The sequence below is a fragment of the Brassica napus genome, chromosome C3 (genome assembly GCF_020379485.1).
Source record: "Brassica napus cultivar Da-Ae chromosome C3, Da-Ae, whole genome shotgun sequence".
NCBI lineage: Eukaryota > Viridiplantae > Streptophyta > Magnoliopsida > Brassicales > Brassicaceae > Brassica > Brassica napus.
Window position 1 is genome coordinate 54,053,788 of NC_063446.1, and position 12,117 is coordinate 54,065,904.

Genomic DNA, 12,117 nt, shown 5'->3' on the forward strand with positions numbered 1-12,117 from the left:
TCCAGTGGGTATGAGCGGTGAATCCCACTCGGTTTGGCCCGTCATCGTAACCCCGTATAACCTACCTCCTGGTATGTGTATGAAAAGAGAATATTTATTTTTATCAGTACTAGTTCCTGGGCCAAGGCATCCAAAGAAGAGCATTGATATCTATCTGCAGCCGTTAATTGAAGAACTAAAAAGTTTGTGGAGCGATGGAGTTGAAGCATATGATGTCTCGAAGAAGCAAAATTTTACGATGCGAGCCGCACTAATGTGGACAATTAATGACTTTCCCGCTTACGGCATGATGTCCGGATGGATGACTCATGGCCATTTAGCTTGTCCATATTGTCTTGATGATACAAAGTATTTTTGGTTGCAACATGGAAGGAAGCATTGCTGGTTTGACTGCCATAAAATGTTCTTGCCTAGGGAGCATCCTTACAGAAGAAATGTCCAAGCTTTTCGAAAGGGGCATACAGTAACTGAAGATCCTCCACCATGGTTGACGGGAGAAGAAATTCTCCGCGAAAGAATCAACAACATCGAAGGACTGAAGAAAACTGTCAATTGTGGAGGAAATGAACACGAGAAACCTGCGAGCACTATAAACGGCAACGGCAAAGACCACAATTGGGTGAAAAAAAGTATTTTTTGGGAGTTTCCGTATTGGGAAAACCTTCTTCTTCGCCACAACCTGGACTTCACGTACGTTGAGAAAAATTTCTTTGATAATCTTATCAACAAGGTGCTTAATGTTCCCGGGAAGACAAAAGATAATGCAAAGTCGAGGATGGATCTACCTGATTTGTGCAGACGGTCTGAGTTACATATGAAGGATGATGGAACGATGCCAGTCCCGATATTCCGGTTGTCGAAGGAGGAAAAAAAAGAATTTCTGCGATGGTTGAAAAATGATATAAAATTTCTAGATGGGTACGCTTCAAAGTTTAGTAGGTGTATAGACGAGACGAATAGTAAGATTTCAGGTCTGAAAATTCATGATTGTCACGTCATTATGCAGCGACTTCTCCCATTTACGTTTAAGGAATTACTTCCAAAAAGTGTTCACATTGCCATTTCAGGTACATAATCTTAATAATTAGTTTGATATGTGTTATTATTGACTAACTCCTATTATTTTTTGTAGAGATAGCACTCTTCTTTCGGGATATCTCTGCGAAGATACTTAAGCACAAAGATGTTGCCATTTTGAAAGAAAACATTGCGGTGAAGCTTTGCAATTTAGAAGATTTTTCCACCGTCGTTCTTCGATGTTATGGAACATCTGGCCGTACATTTAGCAGACGAAGCTGCTTTAGGTGGTCCAGTGCAATATAGATGGATGTATCCTTTCGAGCGATACATGTACCATCTGAAAAAGAAAGTTAAAAATAAGGTACACATTGGAGGTTCCATCGTTGCACAATATGTGAATAAGGAAATATCTACCGCTTCTGCTAACTTCTTTGGTAATCCACTAGTGGTACCTGAGGTTCCACTTCCCGGAGAAGTTCGGTTTAGATATCAATATCCAGATGTGCCTAACTTGTTTTATCACGAAGGTCGAGTTAGTGGAAAATCTGAAGAGAAATGGCTAACCGATGATGACTACACCGTCCTCCAGATTTTTCTGATGCTCAATTGTGATACATTCGAACCCTACGAAAGGAACTTCGATTATTTTTTTGTTATTGTTTCATGATATCTGAAGTTATAATCTCTTAAAAAATCCACCGGATGTTCGAGGAGTTTATGATGGAGAGAAACCCATATATGTCTAGTAATGACCTACAAATACTAAAAGACCAACAATTTGCCGAATGGGTGAAAAACTATGTGAGTTTCTGATATTATTTGATTTATAATTTGAATGAAAATTATCAAAATTTAATTAACAGGTTATGCAAGCTAGCAACACATATGAGTTTCCGATGTGGTTGTTGGATTTTGTACAAGGTCCGCAACGTAAGTATAAGTCTTGGCCGATTTACCATTCACGTGGCTACTGCTTCCACACACATAGCCATCGCCAAGATAAGAAAACCCAACATTACGGCGTCCAAGTTCGTGGAACCACATATACTGACTATTACGGTTTGATCGAGGAGATAATGATGGTTGAGTATTTTGGTTCTGTTGGACTGAAGGCCATTGTTTTTAAATGTAAGTGGTTTGATACAACTGAAGGTCTCCGCGCTGGCAGTATGAGAAATATGATCCATTTATCTTATCTGGTAATTGTGATCAAGTTTGTTTCTTCCTTATCCGCGGGTACGACATACATCAGCCAACGATTGGTGGGCATGTACAAAAGTTATGCCTAGAGGGGTTCGAGAAACGTCTGAGGATGCTCTTGTTGCGTTACAAGATGATACACACAACCAAGTTGTTGCACAGAGCGTGATGTTGCGCATTGAGGCGTATGTTGTCGAAGATGATTCAGATTATGAATCCACGCCAATTGTTCCTCCTAATGACGAATACGTTTCAGAAGATGAATTAGACGAGGCTTGTACTGATTCGGATTCAGAATCTGATTCAAGTTCTTAGTAAGTTTGTCGTTTATGAAGTTTTTTTTAAAATTGTAATATAAATAAGTAATCACTTAGTAATTTGTAGTTTATGAAGTTTAAAAAATTTGTAATATAAATAAGTAGTTTATGAAGTTTTTAAATTTGTAATATATAATAAATTTATAATTTATGAAGTTTAAAATTTGGAAATATAAAATAACTAGATTTCTTAGTTTTAAAATGTTAATATATTTAAGTTTTTTAGTTTATTATCACAATACTAAAAGCAGCATATTCTGTATCCAGAGAACGCCACGTCATCAAAAATATTCGCCCAGTCAGATTTTGTTTTTGGGCTTAAATTTTACGTATGGGCTTTATACTATTAAAACATAAACAATACATTGATCTAACATTGTTCTCTTATTTAAGCCCATTCCTATAAATCCTTTTATTTTGTTTCGGGTGTATTTAAAAAAAAAAACCTAGCCGCCATCACAAGCGGACGCAGAGAAAAAAAAAGTCGTCTAGCACCACCGCCTCTTTTCTACTTCGTATCTTATCTTCCTCTCCTCTCCATCAAGCAGGAGTCGTAGCCCAATCCGTTGGAGATCCGCTGCTGTTGCAAATTTACGCCGTTAGACTCCGTGAAACCCTAATAAGAAGCAAAACAAAGGTTGTTACTTTTCAGACAAGGCAGATCCATTTCTCCGTTGTCTGATTATATATTTTTTTTCCACAAACACAAACGGACAATTCTCTATTAAAAAAGAAGCCTAGGGGATTTTCCAGAATGGCGTACGTGAAAGTTGAACAAAATATTAAGAAAGGAGCGGCAAAGACTAAGATGGTGTGGACACTTGGAGCAGCGTCTAGATCTGTTGAGATGATAGAGAAGCTTCTCGAAGCTGGTATGAACATAGCCCGATTCGATTTCTCTGAGGGGTCTCACGCACACCACCAAGAAACTATCAATAATCTCAGAACCGCCATACGGAACACTGGTATCCTCTGCGCCGTCATGCTCGACACAAAGGTCCATACTTTTGTCTCTCTCTTTGTTGTGTGTTTATAAAAAGTACTCCCCATCATGGCGAGGAAAACCACTTACGCCTTAGACCCCAAAGCAAAGGCTATCATTATCACTGCCAAGGCTGCGGTAAATCTTGTGGCCAGGTGCAGGCCGAGCGTTCCTGTTCTCTTGGTTGTTTCGATGTCGGAGTCCTTTAAATGGTCGTCTCATGTGGCCAGTCATGGCTTGGTGTTCCGTGGGATCCTTCCGCTGATGGGGGCGGATTCAAAAACGATTGGGGACATGATTAGTTTCGGTGTCCAAGTCGCAAAGAAAGAGGGAATCTGTAATGCTAGAGATTTAGTGGTGGCGCTCCGCGTCCTCAATCTCCTCCAGCCTCTGCATGTTCAGTACGCGCTTTTAGTTTAGTCTCCTCTATTTTAATAATTGATATTTCAGACGTGTTGGAAACATGTCTGTCTTATCCATCGTGTATAATAAAGTCTAATTCCTATAAATTACATAAGTGTGCTATTATTAATTATTATTATCTATGTGGTTTATAGATCTTGAACAATGACTTGCAACTGATAAGTTAAATCAGAATCACTTGCATCAAAGAATTCTAGAAGAATTATGAAATTTTGAGATTTCATTATTTTTGGTTTGTGAATTTTTAAAATCTATACTCATAGTACTCAACTTTGAGAATATCATCTATACCCATAAAATTTTTGAAATCAATATAATAAAATATACTCACATACAAAAACTCAAATTGAAGAATGAAATAATAATATACAAAGCACAACTTTAACATAATGCAATTCACAACTTAAAAAATAGAAAAAATATTAAAAATTTAAAATAAAAATTGTAAAAATAGTTTTAAAAAGCAATTTCGAATTAATAAAAAATATTTCAAAAATAATAATTCAAATATTTTTTACAAAAATTCAAATTTAAAACATATATTTCGAAATTATATAAAAAATATTTTTTTATTATTTATATATCTATAAAGTAAGATGTAGAAATTAAAATTTTTTGGTCATTTTATTTCTTGAGATCTTTTTGTGACAAAAACGTTTTTAAAAGTTGTTTAAGAATTGTCTTAATTCAAATGATTTTCTTTCCTTTTTTTTCTACCACCATTAATCTCTACTATATAAAATGAATTAAATTGAAAGATTTCTAGGCATAACACTTAACAAAAATATTCAGAACCAATTAAACTGCCATGTCACCAATCCAATTTCTCTTTCTTTTTCTTACGCTTCTTCTCCCTCTCCAACAACAAATCTTCGCCGGTTTATCGACACCTCTCTATCTTTCCTACTCTCCACAACCTCGCTATATAACAGTGTCTAGGTTCAATACATATAGAACTTTCACAACCCTAATCTCCATGGCCTCTGATCTCCATTAAGCCATTGTTCCTCTGGTGCAGCTAAATTTATGCAGCTTTATTTTTTGAGTTTTGGGGAACGAAATTCTGGCTTCAATTTTCTTCTTGCGCTACTCATGGGCCACATGTGAGCGAACCACCAGCTACGCGGCCTCAAAATCGGTCCAAAGCAACGAAGCCTGGATCAACTTTCGAAGGGCTGATAGTCGAAAAGACTTTCCCACAGTATCAATCAGTGGTAGAACGTTTTGTTCGTGTATCTGTTGGATTTGGAGACGAAGATGGAGAATCAAACACAGACTGGTGGCGCTGGGATGCAGAGGTTCTCATACGTGTCTTAAAAAGAAGGATGGGCTGCTATTCCATATATATAGTATGCATCACTTTCTAAGCGTCTGAAATTATTGTAATTTAAGCGTCTTTCTCTACTTATCTTCTTTAGTGGTGATGATCTCTTCTTATTACAGATGATATTTCAGATAACAGGTCTGAGTCGACTGATATTCAGTCACTAAGGTCCCTCCATTGTTCCTTTGTCTTTCATGGTATGCATTATTTCTCAATGAGATGAGGAGAAGAGGTTGGTCCCCTCAAGAAGATACACTTCTGTAGTTCTGTGTGAGTTAGACATTTTTTATACAAAAGGTTTATAGAGTCTGTATATCTTTTTGGTTGACTATATTTTTTTTTTGTTTTTGGTTAAAATTTTGGCTGATTATCATATGTTTAATTCACTGATCCACTTATCTTGGTTCTTTATCTTACGAGCCATTTTTGAATTGGCTTAAAAAGGCAGAGGTCTGTGTTACAAAAACAAAAGGCAGAGGAATAAGAAAATATAGTATTTTGTTTGATGACCAGAATAAACACAGTAGTTAATAATATAGCTATTGAATATTTTTGAAAAACAAATCAAAGTTTTAAACTATAACAGTTTATTTATCGGTTTAAAAGGTTTAAGTATACTGGACAAATAAAACTATGTTATCAGTTGTTTATTTTTAAATCTGTTATATAAATGTTTTGGATCACCAAAATTCCAAACACATTTATGATACAAAAAATTTTCATATCAAAATAGTTAGAAAATTAATAACTAACATCTGACGAAGATAAAAATAATAATAATTGAAAATTATTATTTTAGTTTTTCGAATATATAATTGTTTTGGATCACTAAAATTCAGACACATTTTTACGACAATACTTTTTGTCATAGCATAATAGTAAGAAAATTAATCTTTAACACTCAACAGAGATAAACAAAAAAAACTGATGAATAAAAGTGTTTTGAATGCTACGTTTTATGTTGCTTCTGAGAAGAGAGGATTTTACTTCCGGGAGAGGGAGAAGAACAACAGAATATATTCCAGTTGCACAGTCCTATGTTTCTGTTTTTAAGAGAGAAACACACAAAACTATCTTCACAAGATGTAAGCTACACTTTTTTTATTAATCTTCTAAAACATTATCCAAGTGGCTGCATATAAAATGACTCAACATTTCATATACTTATTGAGAACCCGTCACGTACTTTCAATGTTTGCCTTAAGTAATTATGCAATGTTTCCCTCTCAACAAAACTGAGTATAGCTCATTTCTTCTTAATTTGCACCGCAAATCTTCCAATGATATATCAATCAGCCCCAAAGAAAGAAAGAAGTGCACTTTCTATTACGACTGTCTACTAGAACAAACGGACATACTTTCGGATGTATTACCTTCAACTTAAGAAAACAAAGAAGATGCTCGATCGTTGGCTGTAGTATTAAGCTCAATGGGTTCAAGATTTCTATAACATTATTTCATCTCATAATGAATATTACTTCTTAAAGTTATACTGCTAACATGCTTTCTTATTAATTTTGTTTCAATAATTCTCCAAATAAAACCATAAACCCCTCAGATTATGTATGGTTTATTTCTTACTCTTTCCAATTAAATTTAAAATGCTTAACTGTAAACATTAATAAAGAAGACAACAAAATCAGATATATTTTAAGCTCAAATTCTGTAGGTTTTTTCGAACAAAATTGTCAAACGATATCATATATTTATACTAAATCTTAAAAAAAATTATATAACCACAAAATCCGCGCGTAGCGCGGACACGGATCTAGTATTCTTAAATTCTAATTAATAGTTTTGAGATTTCATAAAAAATACATTTTTTCTAAAACCTAACTAAACCCTAAACCCTATCTATTCCCTAAACCTATTTCCCACCACGTAAAAAACCCAAAAATTTTCCCTCCTAAACCCAAAACCCATTTCTCTCTAAACCCAAAATTTGCCCTCCATACCAAAGCCCAATTTCTATACTTGCTAAATTTTCCCCCTCAACCAATTCATCACGTCCCTCTCTCTCTCTCTCTCTCTCTCTCTCTCTCTCTCTCTCTCTCTCTCTCTCTCTCTCTCTCTCTCTCTCTCTCTCTCTCTCTCTCTCTCTCTCTCTCTCTCTCTCTCTCTCTCTAGGGGTGTCTCTCGCGCTCTCAAACGACTCTCAAACCCTTTGCCGCCTCTCTCATTCTTTCTCGACACTCTCTCACAGATTCCTCTCCCTCTCTCTCAACGATGGTTCCTTCGACCGGAATCCCAAACGAGATTACAGCTCCCAAGTTAGTGAGCCCCTCGTCTCTGTCTCGATTCCTCTCACATCTAGGGTTCATTGGGTTTCGATTTAGACTTCCTAGGGTTTCGATCTAGGTGTTTTTTTGAGTTTCGATTTTTGTTTCAAGTTTCGATTTTTTGTTATTTTCGTGGGTCTTTTTCGAGTTTCGATTTTTGTTTCAAGTTTCGATCTAGGTTTTTTCGTCTCTGTCTCGATTCCTCTTCCATCTAGGGTTCATTGGGTTCCTAGAATCCCGTTGGTTTTGATTTCAAGTTTTGATTTTTGTTTTCGGTTTTGTCTCCATTTCAAGTTTAGATTTCAAAGGTTGAAAGTTTTTGTTTTTTCTGTCTACAGATATGCGGAAAGGGAGACCTCAATTGACCTTATCGGAGCCTTCTGCCATGGCCCCATCTTCTGCTCCTCATGGAGTTGTACCCCCTGGATCTGTACCTCCTGGAGTTGTACCTCCTGGAGCTGTTCCTCACGCATCTGTCGGTTCTTCAAGTGCGGTGCCTGCGGCTCCTGCCCCTTATGTCAGGAGAAGAGAAGATGCTCTGCTACGTGTGCCATCCAGACGTAACCAGCCACACCTCCATCCTGAAAAGATCAATGGAGCATTGTGGTAAGTTGAACTTAATGTTCTGTTAATGTTGTGTTGTAAATTTTTAGTTTTAAGTAGTTATGTTAGTTCGGTCCTTATGGAAACCACTAATATTTTTAGTTAGGTAAAAAAAAATTGTAAGCAAGGTTAAAATATGATTTTTGTTTGATGTAGATTAACTGTATATTAGTAGATTAAGTGTAGAGTTTAAAATATGATTTTTGTTTGATGAACTGTGTATTAGTAGATTAAGTGTAGAGTTTAATATATAATTTTTGTTTGATGTTTGCCATTGTCTTGTCTCAGGTTTGGTGTTGATCCTGAAGTCAATGCTTTTATTCGAACAACATGGCAGGGAAACTATTGGGGGTCGTGGGCAAGCTGGAACTTTGTTCCACCTAAGAAGAAGGATCAGTGGTGGCATGCGTTCATTGTAAGTACTTCTTTCCCTCTCCTTTTCCCTTTCTCAACTATAAGTAACGATCAGTGTTTAACTCTAATGACTTATGTTCTTTTGTAGCAACACTACTACTGGGAGGACCAATTCCATGATGAAACAACTCAGGTTACCGTCTGTGGCCGCATCAGCCAGAATAGGAGAGATAACATGCAACCTTCCTACATGTCAGACACTCACTAGGCAACAATGGTTGAGAAGTACAGCACTGAGGAAGCAAAAAAGAAGAGTGCAAAAACTGGAAAATCTCGTAAGTCTGCTCCAGTTGGGAAGAAGATGCACAAGCACGGTGCAGGCCCACGCTGTTTCCTTAACATTGAGTATAAAATGGTAAGTTTTGCCTTGAGTTTTTTTTCATAATTTTTTTTGCCTTAAGTGCTGTCTAACTTCCATCTGTTTCCTTTCTTATAGATGGTTGATGAAGGTTTGGATGAACCACCTTCATACACAGCCCTTGCGAGGAAGACTCACACGGGTAAAGATGGTTCCTTCCTAGACGAACGTACAGAGGAACTGGTGCTGGAGGTTGAGGAAGCCGTTGAACAGATGTTACAAGATGGATCTCCTCTTGGCGACAGTCAAATTGACTCCACTGCTGCTTCAAATGTAAAGCGCTATCTTCTCAACCAAGAATACATCAAGGTCATCTCTTCTCTCATCCTCATTTTATTTATCTCAGCTTACAGGTTTAATACTTGGTTATTCAACTGTGATTGGAAATGCTTGTGATTGTCTAATTTAATTATTGGAAATGCTTGCGACTGTCTTAGTTAGTTATGGTGCTTGTGATTGGAAACAACTCTCAACATTATACTGCAAACTCTCCAATCTCAAGCTTCCACTCCTGCCTCAACTGCACAACCATTTCAGCCTCAAGCTCAGTCACAACCTCAAGGTCAGTCACGACCTCAAGGTCAGCCCCAAGCTCCAGTTCAATCTCAACATCAGCCACAACCTCAACCTCAGTCTCCACCACAACATCTCAAGACCAATAACCAATCTGATATAGATAGGTGATGCCAAAAACTTGGTATGTAAGGTTTGGTCAGTTCATGTATTAAGCTACAATATTTTGTGTACTTTGTTTCCAGTTCTTGTATCTTTTGAATGTTTAAAACCGCAACTTTTATGTAATATATTTCGGTTTCAATGATATTTTGGCTTTTTATTTGCATATTGCATTTTATATATATTTCAAATTTGTTTTTTATAATTCATTTATTTTTTTTATAATTGTTTAAACTAGCTACGAAATTATTCGTCACTAAAACGTAGCACATGTCACGAAAGAAAACGTAGTAAAACCGTGCCTGTTGCTACATTACATTTCGTATCAAACCGTAGCAAGTTGCTCAAATCGTAGGAAAGCTTGCCACGAAACGTTTCGTAGAAAAACGTGGCACTTTGCTACGATTTTTGATACGCGCACTTTTTGCTACGCTCGTATACGTACGTTTTACGTTTCGTGGTTTCTGCTCCGTATAGCCACGGAATCTTGGTCATACTCACGAAAATTCACGTGGCTGTAGCGATGTTTTTACTAGTGTATTATATCAGAGGCTCGTAAAGCGACTTGTATGTGTTTCCTCCGGGGTCTGGATTTTGCGAAGTAACTTGTGTATCCTTCAGTATAATCACGGGACGGTCTCAAATCGTATGGGTTATATCCGAATCACGTTTATATACACTGCTTATGCCTATTTGAGAATGAAATGTGTTCAAATATATATAAACAACCCCATTCACCATGCCATTACATTTTAATAAGCAAATTTATAAGACCAGTTCATTGGAAATTTAAACCAAATTTGATATTTAATATGATGAAGATCATTCATATTTGAGTTAACAATTCGATTCCAATCTAAGTTTAAATTTAAAATTTCAGTATTTTGGAAAATATATATAAAAATATATTTATGATCATGGAGTCAACTCAAAATAAATAAAAGTTTATGGAAATACAGTTATTATTGGTTTACAAAATACAAAATAGTTGAATTATATAAATGATATCACTCAAATTACCCTAAGGAGTGAATTACTCTCTCAAATAAGAGGTTCAGATGTAGTACTTAGGGATCGAATCCACATAGACTCTAGGATTACACAATAGAATTATAGTCTTTGAATTAAAGCTAGATTAATAGGTAAATAGGTTGTAAAGCAGTAAATGAATTGGTGAGCAAGGTAATTGCTCGATTGATTTGATTTGAGGTTGTTAACAGTTGGGAGAATAGCTAGACTTAGGTATATTCTCAGGTATGATAAGTAAATAATTTAATTTGGGTTTCAGGGGTTATTGATATTAATTGTTCTCGAATTCAAACTTAGATATAATCAATTAGATTATCTAATCTGGATCTCGGATTTCAACTCTCGTATGTTAATCACGAGAAAGTGTCGATCGATGATTCGTAACGAATATCGATCGATACACTTTTTAAAATATCGATCGATACACTTTTTAAAATATCGATCGACAGAACTATCGTTGCATCGATCGATGCTTCTTCCAGAAAGCTTTACGGACATGTTTGATTTATATTCTCTAACTTACTACACCAACTCTCGTTTGTATCTAGTCAGTTAGATCATACTAGTTTATTTTCATGTATTGATTCAAGCAATGGTTTGATCCCAATTAATCCTAAGATCTAAGATTCAGGGTTTATCAACCCTAAGCTTAGTAGTAAGAACAACTAGATGAAGAACTAATTAAATCACCCTAACAACAATATAAGCTAGCAATACATAAATCAACCTTATGAGAAACCCAAATCTAACAGTGAGATTACTCAAACATATTCATAAAAGACATGGTTATGATGGTCTGAATAATATTGCAATAGATAAATAAAAATAATAGAGTAGAGAAACAAATGGAGTTCAAAATCTTCCCTCTCTCAATGTGTACAGATCTCTCTCTCCAATCCTAAGCTTTCTCTCTCTAGAATAGTATGAAGCATAGCCGTCAACAATTGCTTAGAAACAGTAAAATAGGGTTTCAGGTCGTTCAGAGGTATTTTGGTAATATGTGTTGACTTCTGGGTCTAAATTAGTCATAAAATATAACAGGTCTGCATCCTGGAAACACCGTCGATCTATGCCAAGGCCTCACCATCGATCGATTTTTCTTCATCTCCTCGACAGCTTCGTCTCGCGAGGCAGACTGACCACTCTTCAGTAAAACATGCATAACTTCTGCTACAGGATGCTGATTGACCTCAAACCGGTGGCATTGGAAAGATAACTAAAATATATATCTTATATCAAAAGATAGGCTCAATCTAACGGTGGAAAAGTCTCCACTCATAGCTAAACATCTGACGCGTCTTTTCTTTGAATTGCTGGAGGAAGGATCGCAGACCTGTTAGTGTAGAACCGATCAGGTCTGTTTCAATCTCTAAGCGTTCGGTGATGCTCTGGTCCAGGATTCAAAACAACAGTTGTTCCAATAGGAATTGGAGCCCTATATGTATAATTAATTTGGTTTGATGCATTGCATACTCGACCCTTTTGATCTCCTA

At 36.2% G+C, this 12,117-nt stretch overlaps 1 protein-coding gene across 1 annotated transcript; it reads left to right on the top strand.

Annotated features, from left to right (window-relative positions):
• The first annotated feature begins 3,291 nt into the window (after positions 1–3,291).
• Positions 3,292–3,939, top strand: LOC125583174 (pyruvate kinase, cytosolic isozyme-like). Its single transcript, XM_048749776.1, has 2 exons — positions 3,292–3,502; positions 3,578–3,939. Exons 1-2 carry the CDS (start codon positions 3,292–3,294, stop codon positions 3,937–3,939), a joined length of 573 nt encoding a protein of 190 aa, XP_048605733.1.
• Positions 3,940–12,117: the final 8,178 nt, after the last annotated feature.